The sequence below is a fragment of the Ambystoma mexicanum genome, chromosome 5q, assembly GCF_040938575.1.
Source record: "Ambystoma mexicanum isolate Mex_15411 chromosome 5q, UKY_AmexF1_1, whole genome shotgun sequence".
Lineage (NCBI taxonomy): Eukaryota > Metazoa > Chordata > Amphibia > Caudata > Ambystomatidae > Ambystoma > Ambystoma mexicanum.
In genome coordinates, this window is record NC_090933.1 from 43388157 (window position 1) to 43406704 (window position 18548).

Here is an 18548-nt window from a genome sequence, read left to right on the forward strand (position 1 = left end):
CAGGCCTACCTCACTTTGTGTCTCCCTGCTCTTTTGATTTCTAGACTTAGGCATAGGCTGTGAGCTTTCCACAACACCACTTACACCTGCAGTAGGGACCAATGCCTTCATGTTTTCAACATATGGGGCATTCCCCTGTAAATGTGAAAGAGTGGAATTTTTTGACTCGGGTTCAAATAGAATTTCAGTGACTCCCGGAGGACTCATTAAATGCAGATCACCTTGTTGTCTTGCGCAAGGCTTTTGAACAAAGAATGTCTACGCTATCTGATGGTCATTGGTCGGTGTATTTCGCCTGGTACAAAGTGTCTACAGACTAGATTGCATGACGGGCAGACTAGATCGCTTAAGAACTCTCATGCTAAACTAGAGAAGGAATTAGCAGTACAAGCAACCCTCCAGGGCTGGCCGGCCAAACGGTAGACACACTCACAAAGCAGGCCTCTATTGAAGTGTTTCTGCAGACACCATTAGAGATTCCGTTTCAGAAGCACCTACAGCACCACCTGTAGACCTTTTAGATGAAGTAGCATCATACTCTCTTCACCTGAGGGCCCTCACACCTCCTTTTCCACCCTACCACCTCCCGCCACACCACTGTCGCATTCCCCCACCATCCTCCCCAGCCTCCCACACCCCCCACCTGCATCTTCAACCTCTCTGTCCACTCCTTAAGGAGACTTAACAACATCTCCTCCCTCTGCCCTGCCTCGATCTCCGCTGCAGCGGCCTCTACCTACACACCACCCTGGACTGGCTCCCAGCCAAGTCGGTTCCCACCTTGATCTACATCCACTCCCCTGCCTAACCCCCTGTCCTACAGACGCATGTCTGACTCAGTCTGCCAGAAATACCTGGATGACTTGCAGGCACTGTCCGACTCTTATGCTTTTAACCCCAGACCAGGACAATTTACCAGGCAGGATATTCAATTGTCGCATTCATCCATGTCTGAGCCACCCTCGCTACACCCTATGGACGCCTCAACATCCTCTTCTGCTACCACCACCCTTATGCATATGCGCTCCTTCCCTCAGGCAAATACTGAGGCAGTACCTATGATAATTCACACTACGTGGAGCTCCACTGACTTCTAATTCTCCACATTGCCTGACAACCCCATTGCTTTCATGGATCATCTGAACACAGTGATTGCCTGTTATGATCTGACAATTGGGGACCTTAAGCAACTCCTACGGGCTTTGCTCAAAGACACTCTATACAAACAAATTATGGACATACTGCAAGGTCCTGACACACTGGCGGATGGTGAGGCTATTACTGCTGATGTTACCGCACTTGCCGCCCTCATCAAAGAGAAATACATTGTGAAATCCGATTAGTCGAAGATCTCGTCTTGCAAACAGAACCAATCTGAATCACCCTATGACTACCTATCTAGAGTGACTGTTTTTACCAAATTTTCCGGTAGTACAAATTCTGGAGGAACAAGCTAAACCTTCATTTAGTGTCTCATTTAGTGACTGATCAACTTCTGGAAATTTCTATCAATATGCAAAGTGTTCAGGTGGAGTGCAAACGTGAATCTATTGAAAAAGCACTGCAAGCAGCTCAACATTTCTATGACAAACTCAAACGCCAGGAGCATGAAGGGGCTACCCGCCTCAGTGCTTTGCAGATACAGAATGCTCAACAAAAGACCTCCTCTGGAGGCCAGCGATGCCCGGGTACCTCACACCAGCCCTATGCACAACCGAATACTTCCCCACCTTTTCACCAGCCTCACGTGCCACAACAGATTTTTGCATATTCATTTCTGCTTGCCCAGCAACCCCTGTCAGGGCAACCTCTCTGCAGATATTGTAAGCAGATGGGCCATCTCATCTGGCAATGTCCTACCAAACTTTCCAGACCACGGTAGTATGGTCCCACTACTCCACGCAAGGATTTCATTCCTCCTAACAGTTCTAATTGCTAGCCTACACCCACATCACCTCCACCTCTGCCTTCTCCTAATGGGGGGCTACCAGGACATTCAGATCTCCTATGGTCCACAATGACATTGCCAGAGGGACCCTGCTGTGCTGTCTGCTGCTTTTATCCCACTGGACCAGTCTGGTCCCTATCTCAAATGTGACATCTGGAGTGTGTGGTAGTGTTCTTCATGTCTGATTCCCTGCTTGTTTTGCTGGTCTGTCTCCAGTGTCTATCCTGGATGTTAGGCAGAAACCTGTGCAGTTCCCTTAGGGACCACTGCAAAAGATATAAGACTACAGGTGTTGGCAGTAAACCCACTTGGTAGCAGTCTGTACCACCCAGACTTACCTGGTAGCTGTGGCTGAGCAGTCAGACTTCCCTCAAGAAGAGTTAGGCAGTATGCAAAGTATACTCAATAGGCACTCAGATACAATAATACAAGCAAACACTGACCAGAGTTTTGGTATCAAAGTATATAATTATTTATTTAAAAACACACAGTTGAAACACTCCAGCACTCTTTTTTGTAAAATATTCTAAACACAGTTACTATTATGATATATACACCCCTTTTTCCCTATTAGAAAATCACAGTAAAACACCACTTATTTTCATACAGAGGTGAGCGCTTAACTAGATTGCACTCAAATAAGTTTGTGAAAAGGGGAGGGAAAAAGACAGAATATGAAGAGGTACACCACTCTACGATTCCAGAACACTGTTAGCAAGGCAGAGAGCAAAAAGTCACTGGTGAGCCAAAGTCCAAAGGCTGGGCCCACTCTTAGAGAGAGCAGAGCACAAATGCGCCCAAGATCAGTTACACAAGGCTTAGAGAGTCTTGCAGAGGGTTCAGAAAAGAGTTTAGAGAGGCTTAGAAAAGTTTAGCCAAGGTGTCCCAGGCTAACCCAGGTTCGAAAGCCGGGGGCTAAATCTACCCCGTACAGTCGGTAGCAAGGGAAGCCAGGCGGGACACGGTACCTTAAGTGGGAAGGATCCTCCAGCGGTGGCAGTTGTTCCTGGTAGTGGGTGCAAGTTGCGTTGTCGTCCAGGGGAAGAGAAGATCTCGACTTGGAGGAAAGATGAAGGTCGTTGCACTACCAGGGCAGAAACCAGCCGCAGAGTTTGCCGGTTAAAGGTGGTACCTTTGTCTCGCGGTCGTGGTAAAACGTGGTATCCCGGTTGCCGGGGTGCTTGGCACGGGCAAGGTGGCCACGAGATACGTCGGGAAAGCGAAAAGACGGTGAAACTGGTTATCCCCACCAGTTAAAGGAAGAAGACTCTCCGGTGGGAGATCTCCTCTGTCGTTGGGAAAAAGTGGTGAGACGGTCCAGCAGGGCTCCACCGGTAGTGGTGTCGTGGCAGGTCGGCTCAGCTTCTCCCTCGTCGGATTCTTAGGCCCTGTGGCGACTTCTGAAGTTCCAGTCCCCAAAGCCCTGCTTTTATGCAGCAAACCCCCATTCACTCAGCCTAGCTGTCACTCAAACATGCTAAGTGGTGAGCCGGCCGGCTCACCACTTGGGCCAATCAGGACGGAGTGCGACTTGAGTTGCCTAGGCAACTCAGTCCAGGGTGCCTAAATCCCCTCCGCCCCTCCTAAGTACCCCAGACATAGAGGCACCACTTTGGAGGGCTTCTGTGGAGAAGCCCGCCAAAAAGTGGAACAAAGGGCTCGACTTGGGTTGGAGTCACAGAGGAGAACACGAACGCCATTTTAGAATCAAGTTTTGGCAAATAATACCAACCGGAAAATTAATATTAATTAAATAAACCGGCGGTATGTTCGAGGCTACCGTAAATAATTAAATAAAGATATTAGCCTAAAACAATGGGAAATCCCATAGGACAATATTCGCAGTTGAATATAAAAAGTAGCATCCACTGCCACCAGCCAAAACTCGATCAGGGGGGACAGAGACGTGCCCCCTCGATAACAGACCCTGGCGCAATCGAATTGCCCCAGCCAGTACGTCCACAATATGATGTTTTGTACTGGTTCTGCTCAGAATTTAAGACTAGTAAAGTCAATGGTGACTTTACATGCCCTGGGAGACAGTAGTCAGTCCCAGGGTATGGAGTCTATACTGGGGGGTCACTATGACACCCCTGTGTTACTGCACTGAGGGTGCTGTGTAACACATATCACAAAAGCACATGAAACCCTATGGAGTAAAAGACCCCATAGCCCATTAAACACTTCTAGATCCAAAGAAACACACTCAAATCATGTCCAAGAGTGAGGGTAACAGAGTCTCACTCTTGGCAGGAGAAAAAAAATAAACCCCAAAAATCCAGCAAAGCTGCTGGGGGACTCACTAGGTTAGGAAATTCAGCCTAAACCGATAATTCTCCCTAACACTGGAGGAGGAGCCAAAGAACACAGACTGTGCTTCCTAGCGGAGCTTTGCAGAGTGTGTGGGAGTATTCTTAGTGTTCCACAGGGTACCGCGGGGATGTGAGCTGGGAATTGCTCATACTCTCTTCTTCCGTCTTGCGCTTGGCGTCCTACTATTGCTTGACTCCTTTTCTGCACGACCTGTCACGAACGCCCAATATACCTGTTAGAAGCACTACTCCTCTTAAGACGATCTCCTACTGACGGATAAGGTACCTATTCTCTTATGCGCACTATTGGCTAATTACTAAGGTAACTATTGTGCACCCTCCTCGCACTCCCCGCTATCCTCTGTTCCACTGCCCTCCATCGAACCTGTTCTTGAGGTGTGTGACTTTTTTTGTTAACTTAAAGTGTGGATTGCTGTGGTGTGTGACTTAAAGGGTCTCACTCGGTATGGCTCCTAAGAAACCCTCAATTTACTTTTTGCGAAGTGGATGTCTGCTGGATGATTTGAAGGCCCCAGTGCTGGAGGGACCTCCAGCAGTGGAGGTTGTCACTGAACAAAACCTACAAACCCCACAAAGCCTACAACCATTTAATGAGGGGTGGGGGGTGTTGGTCTTTGCTCAAATACACGCTCTTGAAAAGAACAATGAAGTAGTCAAACTGGACCCAAAAAAGAGCCATATTCCAGAGCCCTTAGGCTCTCAGCAACTGCTGGTCTCTGGCGTTGAATACACGCTCATGGGTGCACACATTAAGAAGAAAATCTATGACTTTTTTCCTAAAAGAAAGTGCAGAAGCATGGGGGACATTCATGCTATTTAGTGGGGATGGCTCCTCTCATCTGGCTGATTCAATAGTAGGGGGAGAGAGTCACCCGATAGATGGGGCTATCAGGAGGAGAGACTGCCTCAACCAACATTAAGCTCTCCAAATCGAGTTCTGCTCATGAGTCTGACCCTGGTTTTGACTTTCCCACAGTACAGCATCACGCCTTACAGCTCCGGCTACCATACAGTCACAGATAAACAGTGACAAATTGAATGGTGCAGTGGCAAATGAAGCCACTCTTTAAGCTTTCGATTTTGTACTAAACTCATTAGTGAATGTGTTTGAGTTACTGAAGGGAGAAATCCAGGCCCACGCCAGGATTTTAATGGAGTTAACTAAGGTGATGGGCACCTGTGAATCATTGATGGTCGGTCTCAGGAAGGCTCTAAATACCACAGTCATGTCCTCCTTACTGGACCTCAAGGCAGAGGTTGTTAAACAGGCCGTTGAAGTCAATTCTATACAAGGCCAATTGGGGATGGCGTCCCTGGAAAGGGAAAAGATGTGGGAAGGAATTTTCCTTCTGGTTAATAATATTCAGACAGGCTCTGGTCAACGGGGAGCCGAAGTGATACCATCCACATAAGGTTTTTCAAATACACTGTTTGACGATACCCTCCTCTCCGATTCTGTAAGAACCAAAAATCCAGGAGAATCCGCAATACTGGGGCAACACGTTTCTTTCGCTCTCTGGCGGTCCAAAGTAGAGTGGAAGTAAAGCAGGGGAGAAAGCTGCCTGAACATGGAAGCTCTACCCGACAGGAATTCTTTTGCTCCGCGGCTGTGGCAACTGATGATCCAGCACCTTCGCCATCGGGTATTAACCTGGTAAGCAGGCCCATTAACCCGAAAGACATCAAGGGTGCATGGTGATAAATCCAGCATTGGCGTTCAAACGGAGCTAAGCTCCGGTGCTTCAAAGGGGTCACTACCGCCACCCTTACTGGAGGCTCAGGACGCAGGGGCTGAATAGGAGACTAAAGCCAATAAAATGGGCACCTATCTTTCTAAGAGGGTGCAAAGTGAACTCTCCCACAGGCCCAAGTGTCACATCCTTGCCAAATCACCCGGCTCCCAGTATGGCTGCAGGGGACCCAACCTTGGGTGTTACCGAGTCTGCTACAATGGCCCTGGGGTTGGATGGCCCTCTAGGACGGGCATCTTCGAACCATGGAGTCACAGGCCAGGAAAGGCGCACTTCTCCTGAGCTGGGGGCAGGAGATCAAGGATGCAGTGATGGCCCCTTTCGGATTGTTTCCTCCAACGTATTCCACCTCTTTGACATCTAATGTCCCCAGCTGTGCTACTTTGGAAATTTTTCAGCAGAGGGTGTCCTGCATCGATGGCGTCGGGTCGATGTCCCTCGAAGTACTCCGTCGAGGGCGACATCACTGGATGTTATAAATAGGACGCACAGCGCCCGTAGCCTCAGTTCCGTTTTTTCAACAAACGTGTTTGCTTCGAATACTCAGCGCGCCATGTGTATTCCTCGCGAATATGTCTTCTTCTTCGACCCCTCCTACTCCGCGGTCTGGCTTTAAGACTTGCTGGGACTGTAAGTCTAAGATGTCGATTGCGGACCCGCACCGCATTTGTTTGTGGTGTCTGGGCTAGAGTCATGACACCGATGACTGTTCGAAATGCCAGTTGCTGACTGCTAATGCCTTGTGGGAGCGTAAGGGGAAGTTACAGCTAGGTAGGGGTTCTAAACCCAGTAAGGTCCCATAAATCTGCAAAGGGGATGTCCAACGATGATTCGAGGGGCGACTCTCCTCATCTGAAGGATTCCCGGGGATCTCGGTCCTGGAGTGGGTCCCGCCATTCGTCCTCCTCGACTTGGCATTTCCGGAAGTGCCATCACTGGTCGCCTTCCCCGTCTTCCTCGGAGGATGGTGCAGCGAGGAAAGTGGCTTGTCCCACTAAGTCCTTGACTAAGGAGGAGTGGGCAGCCTTCAGGGAGCAGATGCTGGTGATTTTTCAATCCCAGGGCACAGTTCCGTCCGTGCCTTCGGAAGAAGGCAGCAGGGAATGTGCTCAGTCCGAGGCTCCCGGGCCTTCAGGCCCAGGACCTTGGCGCGATACTCATCTGGAACCGTCAAGGTCCCGTTTGGACAAGGTTCAGGTTGATCACCAGAGACGTGCTGCAACTAGGTCTCGGTCTTCATCCCTGGCGAAACCGCAGAACTCTAGTAAGGGCTCAAGGTTACGGATGTCGAGGCTTTGCCTTCACACCAGTCCTCGGCGCCGTTGTCGACACCTTTTGGCCGGAATGTGCCGATGAAGGTCCCTGGTACTGTGAATCCTCCAAGGAAGGCTACATCCAAGTCTGTGAGGCCTGTTAAGGATTACAGACTCACTTCTGTCCCTGGGCAGGATTTCTTTCTTCCTCTGGATGCCATCTATGAGGTAAGATTTGGAATTTGACCCTGTTGAGCCTGATGTGGCTCCTGTCTTTTCAGTGGAGAGTCAGTTGGAGGAGTTACGTCAATCACTCCATGATGGCAGTGACTTGGACACTTCTCCTGAGGTGGAGTTTGACAGGCCTGAGCTTGGGGCTCATGCTGAGTCCTCTTACAGGAGACTAATGGCTAGGGTTACTGAGTATCTTGGTTGGTCTAGTCCTCCGGAGGCATTTGTTCAGGATGACTTAACTGATATTTTGGATCAAGGTCCGTCCTCTGACCCAGTGTTACCTTTTCAGTTGACTTTGCAGAAAAGGGTGGCGGCTGATTGGCAGACCCCGGAACCAATTCCGGCTGTTAACGAGTAGTTAACTAAAAAATACCACCCTTCCAGTAGCGACTTGAGCTACCTTTCCTCTCACCCCACTCCTGAGAGTTTGGTTGTTCCGGCAGCTACAGCCACCTCAAGGCAGGCGGCGTACACTACCAGCCCTCCTGATGGAGACGACAAATGCTCCTCTTTTGGTAGGACACGAGGAGCCACCAGTCAAAGGGGGCAATGTAAAAGTACCCGTGGTGGTCTGGGAAATAGAGGTGCCAAAGCAGCTCAGGCAGCTGCCTCTTTGCCTTCAGGCGCTGCCGCAGCCGCTCCAAAACCATGAGGCCATGTTCCATTGTTCGCCGGTTGGGTGCAGACTGTCTCAGCATCTCGAAGAATGGCAAGATATTGCTTTGGATGCGTGGGTTCTGGATACAATAGCCCACGGCTACTGCCTTCCCTTTCTAAAGCGGCCTCACGTCAATCCACCGGGGTCTGTCTCTTTGAAGCTTCCGGATCCACTCCTTGTGCAGGAAATCTTGACCCTGCTGGAGAAAGGCGCTATAGAACTGATGCCTGTAGCTGAGAGGAACAAGGGATGGTATTCCCCATATTGTTTTGATTCCAAAAAAAACAGGGGATTGAGACCCATCTTGGACTTGCGTTGGTTGAACAAACTCCTCAGGAAGGACAAGTTCAAGATGGTCACTCTTTCTCAGGTCCTCCAGGCCCTTCGACTTCAGGATTGGTTGGTGTCTCTGGACCTACAGGATGCTTACTTTCATGTGCCGATTCATCCAAAGCACAGAAAGTATCTGAGGTTTGCGGCTGCCAGCTCGCACTTTCAGTTTCGGGTCCTGCCATTCGGATTTACCTCCGGCCGAGGGTCTTCACCAAGCTAATGGTGGTGGTGGCAGCCTATCTCGGGCGAGGGGGGGGATTCACGTCTACGCCTACCTGGACAACTGGCTGATCGGGCGCATTCTCCCGAGCAAGCGATGGATCATCTCAGTCTCACCTGCCGCTCTCTCCACAAGCTGGGCTTCTCTCTGAATTTCAAGAAGTCACATCTGACACCTTCACGACAGCTCCAGTACATTGGGGCTATGTTGGGGAAGTGCTCGCCTCCCAAGGTGAGGAATCCTCACATTGTGCAGATGGTGAACAAATTTCAACATTCCCAGAGTCTTCCGGCTTTTGAATTCTTAAGGTTGCTCGGCTTCATGGCATCCTGCATTTTTCTGGTGCGAGAGGCCAGGCGCAGGATGAGATCCCTGCAATGGGTCCTCAAGATGCAGTGGTCCCAATTTTCAGGCAAGATGTCGATCCCGTTCAGATTCCATTCTCGATCTCGTAGGATCTTCTGTGGTGTGCCAACGGTGGGAATCTGATGAAGGGGGAGCCATTTGGCAACCATGGCCGGAGGTGACAGTAGTGACGGGCGCTTCCCTTACAGGATGGGGAGCTCATGCCGACGATCTAACCGCCTGCGGTCGTTGGTCTCCTTCGGAGTCCAGACTCCACATCAACCGGTTAGTTGAGGTCCATCAGGCTGACCCTGAAGGCTTTTCTGCCGTCTGTGCGGCGGAAAATTGTCCTGATCATGGCGGACAACATAGTGGCCATGCATTACCTCAACAAAAAACGGGGAATAGGGTCACTCCTGTTGTGCAGAAAGGCGATGCAGCTTTGGTTCTGGGCAATCCAGCAAGGAATTTCACTCTCAGCAGTACATCTGGCCGGAGAGGAGAATGCGGCGGCAAGCGCTCTGAGCAGGCAGAGCACGGTCTCTCACGAGTGGGAGTTGGCTCAGGAAGTCCTTCGAGAGATCTTCACCCTTTGGGGAACCCCACAAGTGGATCTCTTTGCGAACAGTGCCAACCGGAAGTGCGAGAGATTCTGCTCAAGGGAATTTTCCTCCGAGAGGAGCCTTAGGAGACGCATTAGTTGTGGATTGGTCATTCCCACTTCTGTACGCGTTTCCTCTGGTCCCCGTAATTCCTCAGTGTTGGAGGTTGCACGGGTTCAGATCCCACATGATCCTCATTGCTCTGGATTGGGCCAGGAGAGCATAGTACCCGGACCTTCTAGAAATGTCCATCTGCCCTCCACGTCGTCTTCCCTACCGAGAGGACTTTCTCTCGCGGGAGGGGGGCGGGTATTTGGGTTCTCCATCCAGAGGTCAAGAGTCAACCTTCACGCTTGGTTTCTGAAAGGTTGAGTTATAAGGATTGGGACCTCACGGATGACTTGATGGATGTGTTGCTTTCGGCCAGGCGGCCGGCAACCAAATCCCTGTACTGTTGGCGTAAGTTTTGCGACTGGTGCAGAGGACACGATGTAGATCCTTTTCAGTGTTCCATTACCATGGTTCTCTTTCTTGCTTTCTTTGGCCCACAGGGGCCTTCAAGTAGGTACCATTAAAGGCTACCTGGTGGCGCTGTCTAGCTTCAAGCGCTCGTCTGACGAATGCTTTTATTTTAAGATTCTTTTGATTTCACAATTTCTAAAAGGGCTCACTAATGTGTTCCTGCCGTCCCTGTTTCATGTGCCGGTGTGGGATCTGAATTTGGTCTTGAAATTCCTGATGGGTGCTCCATTTGAACCTTTGCACTCTTGTCCTTTGAGACTGTTGTCTTTCAAGACGGTTTTCTTGGTTGCGGTTACATCAGCTCGCAGAGTGAGTGAATTGCAGGCACTTTCATCTAAGCCACCCTTTAATGTGTTTCACAAGGATAGGGTTGTACTGAGCGTACGTCCTTCCTTTCTACCTAAGGTAGTGTCGGAGTTTCATTTAAGCCAGAAAGTGGTACTTCCTGCTTTCTATCCTCCTCCTCATCCTTGTAAGGAAGAGGAGCAGCTCAATAGGTGTGACCCTAGGAGAGCTCTGAGCTTTTATATTTCTTGGCTGTCCAGGGTCAGAGTGGACGATCAACTCTTTGTGCGGTATGCCAGACACCGATTGGGCCAGGCTGTTACCAAACAGACCTTGTCCAGGTGGACTATCCTCACCATTACTGAATGTTACAGATTGGTGGGCAAGGACCCTCCTGAAGGGTTGCAAGCTCACTCCGCTAGGGGCGTGGCTACTTCCACAGCCCTGCAGCGGGGAGTTCCTATTTGGAATATTTGTGACACAGCGAAATGGGCTTCTATCCACACCTTTTGTCAAACATTACTCCCTAGATACGCTCCATGGTCAAGATATGGCCTTTGTTAAAGCGGTTCTGTATTGGGCCATCTGATTGGGTATTCTGAATTCTTCTCCCTCCTCCATTTTCTGGTACTGCTTTGGGAGTCTGTCAAAGATGTGGAATACGTTGGAGGACACAATCCATTCAAAGAACAAGTTACTTATCAACTGGTAACGTTCTTTCGACTGGATGTTCCTCTAACGAATTCCACATCGCCCTCCCTGTCTGCCCTTCTGGAGAATTTCCTATGCTATTGCAGCTTGTGTTCCCTCAAGGCTATGTGCAGTCAAGCAGGCATTGTGTACGAGTATGTCGCACGTTATGGAGGAAAAAACATAAACCGAGGCTACGGGTTCAGTCCGTCCTATTTATAACATCCAGTGACGTAACCCTCAACTGAGGCCTTCGAGGGACATCCACCCGACGCCATCGACGCAGGACGCCCTCTGCCAAAATATTTCCGAAGTAGCACAGCTGTGGACATTACATGTCAAATGATATATTTTATTTATATCGCGCTACCACGATCTTACTAGGCCCAGTGACATTAAGAACGCGCAAGTGCATGGAGAAGGGAAAAGGGGAAAAGTGTGTGTAAGTAGGAGAAGTGGAAAGTGCAGAACAGAGGAGAGAAAAGAATAAGTTAAATAAATGAATATAGGCAATGAAAAAGTGGTAGTGCACCCAGCAAGTGGCAAGTGCAAGATTAGTCAGATAGGGTATATCTGATAAGTGCAGAGGAAAGTTGGGGTTCTGAATGGGTACAGATACAGAACCCAGTGCAATGGGAGGCACGGAGGCAGTGCAGGGGGGAGGCAGGTGAGCAGGTAACTGGGCCCGAAGGACAGAGGGTGTCCAGGTGCACAGTTCCAAGAGAGAATAACAGGTCAGTGGGTGAGAAGAGGGGGAAAGGCGGAAGCGAAGATGAAGGACTTGAGGTGCTTCTGGAAACGGAGATGGTTCTCTTCAAGTTTCAAAGTGGCTGGTAGGCTGTTCCAAAAGGAGGCCCTAGCCGAAGACAGAGATCTGCCCCCAGCTCGTTTCTTTGAAAAACAACTGACTCTGAGGGAGTTAGAGGAGCGAAGGGCTCGAGTGGGGAGGTATTTGCAGAGGGATAGTTGAAGGTTTTTTGGACCCAGGCCCCAGTGGACAATGCAGAGGGTTTTAAATGTAATCCTTGCATCCACTGGGAGCCAATGAAGTGATTTCAGAGCAGAAGAGGTACGATCCCAGGGCTTGAGGCCAAGGACAAGTCTTGCAGTCTTGTTCTGGATTAGTTGTAGAGGGTGGAGAGTGGAGGCAGGTAGATTTAGAAAGAGGCTGTTACCGTAGTCCAAACTGGAGAGAACCAGAGCTTGAGAGACAGTGAGCTTCTGGGGGGAGGAGATGAAAGGCAGAGTACCTCTGAGGAGGTGGAGTAAGAAGGTTGACTTTTTAGAGACGTCAGAGATATGTGCAGAGAAGGAAAGTGTGGAGTCAAAGATGACCCCGAGGTTCTTGGCCTCGCAGGTGGGGGTAGGAGGAGGGCCAAGGGAGGCTGGCCAGAGAGTAAGGGGAAAGGATGGTGAAGGTGTACCAATGAGGAGGATCTCAGTCAAAGATGTGGAATACGTAACATCAATTTGAAAGAACGCTACCAGTTGGTAAGTAACTTGTTCTCCTGGGCCAATATTCCACTGGTTCAGTAAAAATGATTTGATTTCTTGCAGGACTTTAACCAAATCCGCCATTGCCCTTAATTTAAGCTTTCTCATAGGGTTTTTCAGTAATCTACATGGGAACTAGCGGAGGAGGTTGGTTGAACATGTAAGCACTGCCATGGACAAGTAAGGCAGCCTCATCATCATCCTAATACTTTCCCTCAAACCATGCACCTATGGCCCCATTCATACATCCCTCAGTATATAGCCTCACTTGAATGTGCAGCTCAGAGTGCAAGGCGCCGGCTCTGTCCAGTACACCACTTGCTCCACATGCATGGCAGTTTGTGTAGGCATCTGCCTTTATTTTCAACATGCAGTCCTTCAACCCTGTATAGGTTCTCCAGTCTCCCCAATGACAGTCTGTATTTGCAGGTTCCACAAAGTATGTGGCTATCAAAATTCCTAATGTGCTTGAGGTGTTAGTTTCAAGAGCGCTCCATACATCCAACTTGTAAGTTGTGCTCTGGAAAAATGAGTGGGTGTCAGAGAATGTATATTGTTTCAGATTGTTCTGTAGGATTATGTCTATAAGTCAATACAGCTCAAGCCTAGGTGAAAAGAAGCTATCCTGTCTTGTACCTTCTGGTGTCCCACTTTGTAGAGCTTCTATTCTGGGGCTGGGACTAATCGAGTGATGGTTTAGCCTCATTGCAAGTGCTTCCTAAATCATATTGTCTTAAGGAGGGGTCTACAGATCCTAAAGACTGTACATTAAATTGCCTTAAATCCTTGCCTGTTAGGTGTTTGGCTGCAAATGAAGCATGTTTTGTAATAACCACAGAGCAATTGGAGATTAATGATCTCACTACCAGCTGATGAGAACTGTACAAGGTGCCGAAGTAGTGTTTAATGCTTTCCTGTTTTTGCAAGTAGTCCGCCCACCTTCGTTACTTTGGTTTTAGATTCTTCCATCAGGTACGCATTGGCCACCCTTGTATTTGTTAAGCAATACTTTTTTTTAACTCTACCGTTTCACCCTACTCCTGTCCTTTGTTCAGCTTGTCTCCCAAACGTTTGTCAGTTTATTGTTCCATGCCATGATCTTAATAGTCCTCTATCCTTATAACCATACTGTCATATAGTCTTAATGTCCACTGTTTCTAGCTCTCCCTCTTGTGCTGTTCTCTTTTATGAACGGACAAATCACATTCCTGTCTCCTTCCACCTATACCTAATTTTAAAGAATAAAAAAGCCTCAGGCAGTCTATCCGTTCACTTCTGTTCATGATTCCTTGACATGCGTCTCTTACAATTCATTACCATCTCTTCTATCTCTGGGACAACAATTTTATCTTATTTAATTGATCGTCAGCTGCTGCCATAACACTTTCCCATGTTTCTCCTTGTACAGGAACAAACCAAACGTCTCACCACACTAGTCTTTTGCATGGGAACACTTGCGCAATTGTAATATGGGTTAGAGGTGTAGGGCCACAAGGAACATAGTTTTGAATGTTCTTTAGTGAAGTCACTCGTTATGTAGCTATTTTATCAAGGACTTCAGCTACCCTTAAGATGTGAACATTTGTATTTATAATTCTATGTGGTACTTATGTAACAACTTCACATTGTCAAATTCTGGTTTTCTAGGCATGGGCGAAGGACGTTTCCCGGTTTCAAAATATGTTTAGACATCCACAGCACACAGAGCTGATTGCAGTAACTGGCAACCATGACATTGGCTTCCATTATGAGTAAGTGTGTTGGTAACATGTTGTGTATTTATTTGCCTAACAAACATGTGGGACTGACGGATGGAGTGTCTCAATGGAGAATGTGAATGACAACCGTTACTCCACCTGAGTGTGCATTGCATCTGAAGCAGTCTAGTTAAGTGCAGATGTCTTTAATCCATAACACTGAAATTAAGGTATGGCGTAGTTGGAAATATCGTAGAGGAGTTATACTAAAGAAATGGTTTATATTTGTATTGGAAAAATAGCAGTTTGACATTTACTTATATTCCAATTGTGGGCAAGTCAGGGAGGTGGGGCGAAGGGGAGTGGAAGAGCAACCTCAGGCCCACCACTCAACATGACAATTATAGGCAATGTTCCATCCGGGAACAGACAGAGAAGCTGTGCTCCCTTCCCTGCACAGATAGCTTTATTGCATAATTGCTAGTAATATGTGCATGTTGTTCCTCTTGGATCTGTTGAACTTGGTCAGCTTACTGCAGATGCAGACTTGTCTTGTCTTGATTGGGTGTCTTCCTTTCTGTCTGAATGCAATAACTGCAACATTTGTCTCATTAGTAGTTACTGTCTCACATGGGTTTCCATAGGGCTCTTCTGTTTTCCCTTCTTTTTGAACCTCTGTCTGCATCATTTGGCAGATGTCCTTGTACTATTGGGCCTTACTTCATACATAGACTGTCCTCACTCATCTTGTTTTCGGGCCGTTACAAGAGTTAGAAGCTGAAACGTTCACTCTTAGTCCAGATCTGTAACCGTTTGATGACTAAATGAAGCACATTTGCCAAAAATGGAACCTATTCTAAAGCTAAATAATTATCTTCAGTGCCATGTACATCTCTAGAACACACCTCTGTAGCCTACAAACATTGGTCCCGCCCTTGTGCCATCTTCCTTAATCTTAGGTCTTGACTTCTTAACTGCAGCAGGACGTTTCACTAGTCCTGCTACTTGGTTTCGTTATTAAAGACTGCTTTTACTGCTGAAAGTACTATTGTGAATCTTAAAATTACTATTGCATGAGTCTTTAAGACCTTCGGAAAACATCTTGGCTGTCGCAATGTGTACGAAAGGCTACTACCCGCCTCCTCGCCTACATGGATCATTATGAACACATCTGTGCGCTGACTCCTGTTATAGAAAAGTCCCAATGCAATCCTCTGTGGTGTCTGTGAGCTTTTCTTTGTTCTCAGATTTCCCTTATGCAGTGAGTTGTCAGAACTCGACACAATTACATTATGGTGAAACTCACCAGATCTGGAGACGGCTCTGTGTAGTAAATTCAATTAAACACTTGACACATTTCTTTCTCTTCATATGTTAAACCCAAAACAAAACAACAAGACAGGCAGAGAAGTGTGTTTAAATTGTAAATAACGATCTTGTGATCACTTCCTTTAATCATGCATCAATCTGTAGACACAACTGAAGAGGTGGAGCCGTGGCCAATGCATTTCAGACTGGTGGACCATCATCGGAGCCTCTTCTGTCACCATAAGCTCTTCATATTGTTCACAATGTGCTAAAATCAAGATTACAATGCTGTTGGAAGCTATCTGGCACTTATTGCGATGTATCTAATACAGGATCGGCAAGATGCTCGTTGCTAAATATTTCAAGAGATCAGACCGACTCTCATATATGCATGGAGAGCCTGTATCAGTACATTTAGTACAATGTTCAAATGGTAAACTCTGCATACGCAGCTGTGAGTGTGTTCATCCTAAAGCTGCCAATACATACGTCTGTGACAAAAAAACCTAGTCCCTAGACTGTCTTTGGTAAATATTGTCTGAACGCCCCATCTTTGTGTGTGGGAGGGAAGCAAGCCACCACAGACTGGGCTAGTCGGTGTGGAGGAAAAAATGGAATAAGGCATGATCATATATGTACCCCCCTGTTACCCTGCCATCTCGTGACAATATATTCTGCTTACCATTATGCCATGTTTAAACCATTGTCTTTAGCCTGCATAAGGGTAAATTATTCACTACAATGCAAATGTCACACTTAGAGCATCGCCTTGCACACCTTGTAGGAATGCTCACTTTCACTGATTGTGCTTTTGACATATATCCATATTGACATAGCTAAGCGTGTTCTCTGCTGTTTCCTTTCCCCTAAAAATTGCTTTATCTGGCAGATGTCCTGTTACGAGACCTCTCGCCTACCTTGAGGCGAGTGTGAAGCGTTAGGTAGTACTCTCATCTTGATGAACTGCCTTGCTCTGTCCTGCTTTTACTGAAAACACTAACAAGCGCTGCCGGAAGCAGCTCGCATCAAAAGACTCTTCACCACACCCCTTCCATTAACACTTGTGTTCCTGCGAATATAAGAGACCTGGATCCAGGAGGGAGGGTGGTTCTCTTGCGCCGAAGTCTTGTGTCACCATTTGGTATTTGTTTGCTTACTGCTTGACTAATAGTGTTCATCCATCCACCAGAATTGAGTGGTCATTATTTTCCACTACAGTTTGGTGCCTTAGATGTCAGATCCCACTGCTTTGCAGTCAGACCTGAGCCACCGGGAAAACATCCCGTTCATCCTGTGGCCCTAAGAAAGGACGATTTCATCATAGGGGGGTAATCTGACCAGGGCACCAAGAGATCTAAGGGGAGGCACACAGAGCAGACGCAGAGGAAAGAGCTGATCGGAAAATCGTGGATTGATGAACACAGATAACTGCATCAATGCAATTTGATGTCATGTATTGTGGTGTCTGAAACTGGTCAAAATATCTGTATTTGGATTTAAAGTATAGAATCTGTCTGGGGTAATAGGAGGGAAGGTAGCCTGTTTGAAACTAAAAACTGGTTATCTTGGAGTGAAGATTAAAGTGATTGGCCACCACAGTCAAAGCAGTGCATCCATGCTCCCTTCCGACTTAAGAAGACATAAGACCGCAATATCGGTCAGAGTAGCATAGGACCCAGTAGGGACAAAGGTGAATGTGTTCTGTATGCATGTGAAGAAAGGGTTTTTAAATGGGAACCCTGTTATTGTCTTGACCCAGACCTTGTCAACTGAAACCCTCAATGTGCAACACACGATTCGGTGCAGTGGACCTATCTGAGAGGTCATGAGGAAATTTGGGTTTAGCCTGAAGTACATTAGCTGGGTAAAACTCTTAAATGCACAGCTGGAAGCCAGGTTAAGAGTTAACGGATATACCTCTGGGTCCTTCCCACTTCAGAGGGGTATGAGACAAGGGTGCCTCCTCTCCCCACTTTTGCATTTGCTAGCCGTGAAAGCGCTGGCAGCAACCGTAAGGTCTGATCCTCATATAGTGGGCTTCTGTTGGCTGAGGGTAGACGAGGACCGTGTCTCGTGATACGTGGACAATGTTTTGATTTACTTGGGTAACCCCAAAATCACTGGCCCACTGGTGATGTAGGTGTTCAGGAGGTTTGGCAGCTTCAGTGGGCTCTGTATTAACTGGGACAAATCTAAATTCATGCCAGTGACGGGAGGCTCGGACGCCATACCAGATAACTGCCTCCTCCTGATAGCTTGAGACTCACAGTACCTAGGAATCCAAATATGCGCGGAAGACTATCTTCTTGCCGGATAATCTGGACCCATGCTCTAGAGAGTGCAAAGCAATGCTAGGTACTGGGTGGCCCTCCCGGATTCGTTGATGGGCAGGGCAAATTTATTCAAGATGCTGGCGCTGCCCAAACTCTATATGTCCTCCAGAACACCTAGGTACTAATTCTTGATAAGGTGTTTTGCATTATAGAAAACGTGCAAAGGGAAATCATCTGGGGCAGATCCACTCAGAGGATTGTGCTTACTGTACTGACCAGGTCGTTCTGGGAGGGCGGGTTGGGGTTCCCAGGCATCAAGAAATATTACTGGGCCTCTCATCTAGTGGTGGCGAATGAATGAGTCTTTGGAGATGTTAGATTAGAGAGGGAAGCAATGAGCACCTACCCTCCGGTACAGGTGTAATACGACCATCCTCCACAACCAACTGCCCTAGCCCATATTCCGTACCCTGGAGACATGGAGGGTGTTACTCAAGACAATGGGGTGGAGGGGAGAGGGGCAGTGACGCTAGCAGTGCCACTGTGGGGAAATGTGGTCCTGCGAGAGGTGTATAAAATGTGATGCCAAAGCAGATGGTACA

General features: G+C 47.9%; 1 protein-coding gene across 3 annotated transcripts in view; it reads left to right on the plus strand.

Moving 5' to 3' along the window:
• Positions 1-18548, plus strand: part of MPPE1 (metallophosphoesterase 1) — a 699480-nt gene that overhangs the window by 252226 nt on the left and 428706 nt on the right. For all 3 annotated transcript variants that reach the window (XM_069620485.1, XM_069620483.1, XM_069620484.1), the window contains exon 4: positions 14316-14419. In XM_069620485.1, coding sequence (XP_069476586.1) covers positions 14316-14419 — 104 coding nt within the window. The remainder of the gene's footprint in view (positions 1-14315; positions 14420-18548) is intronic.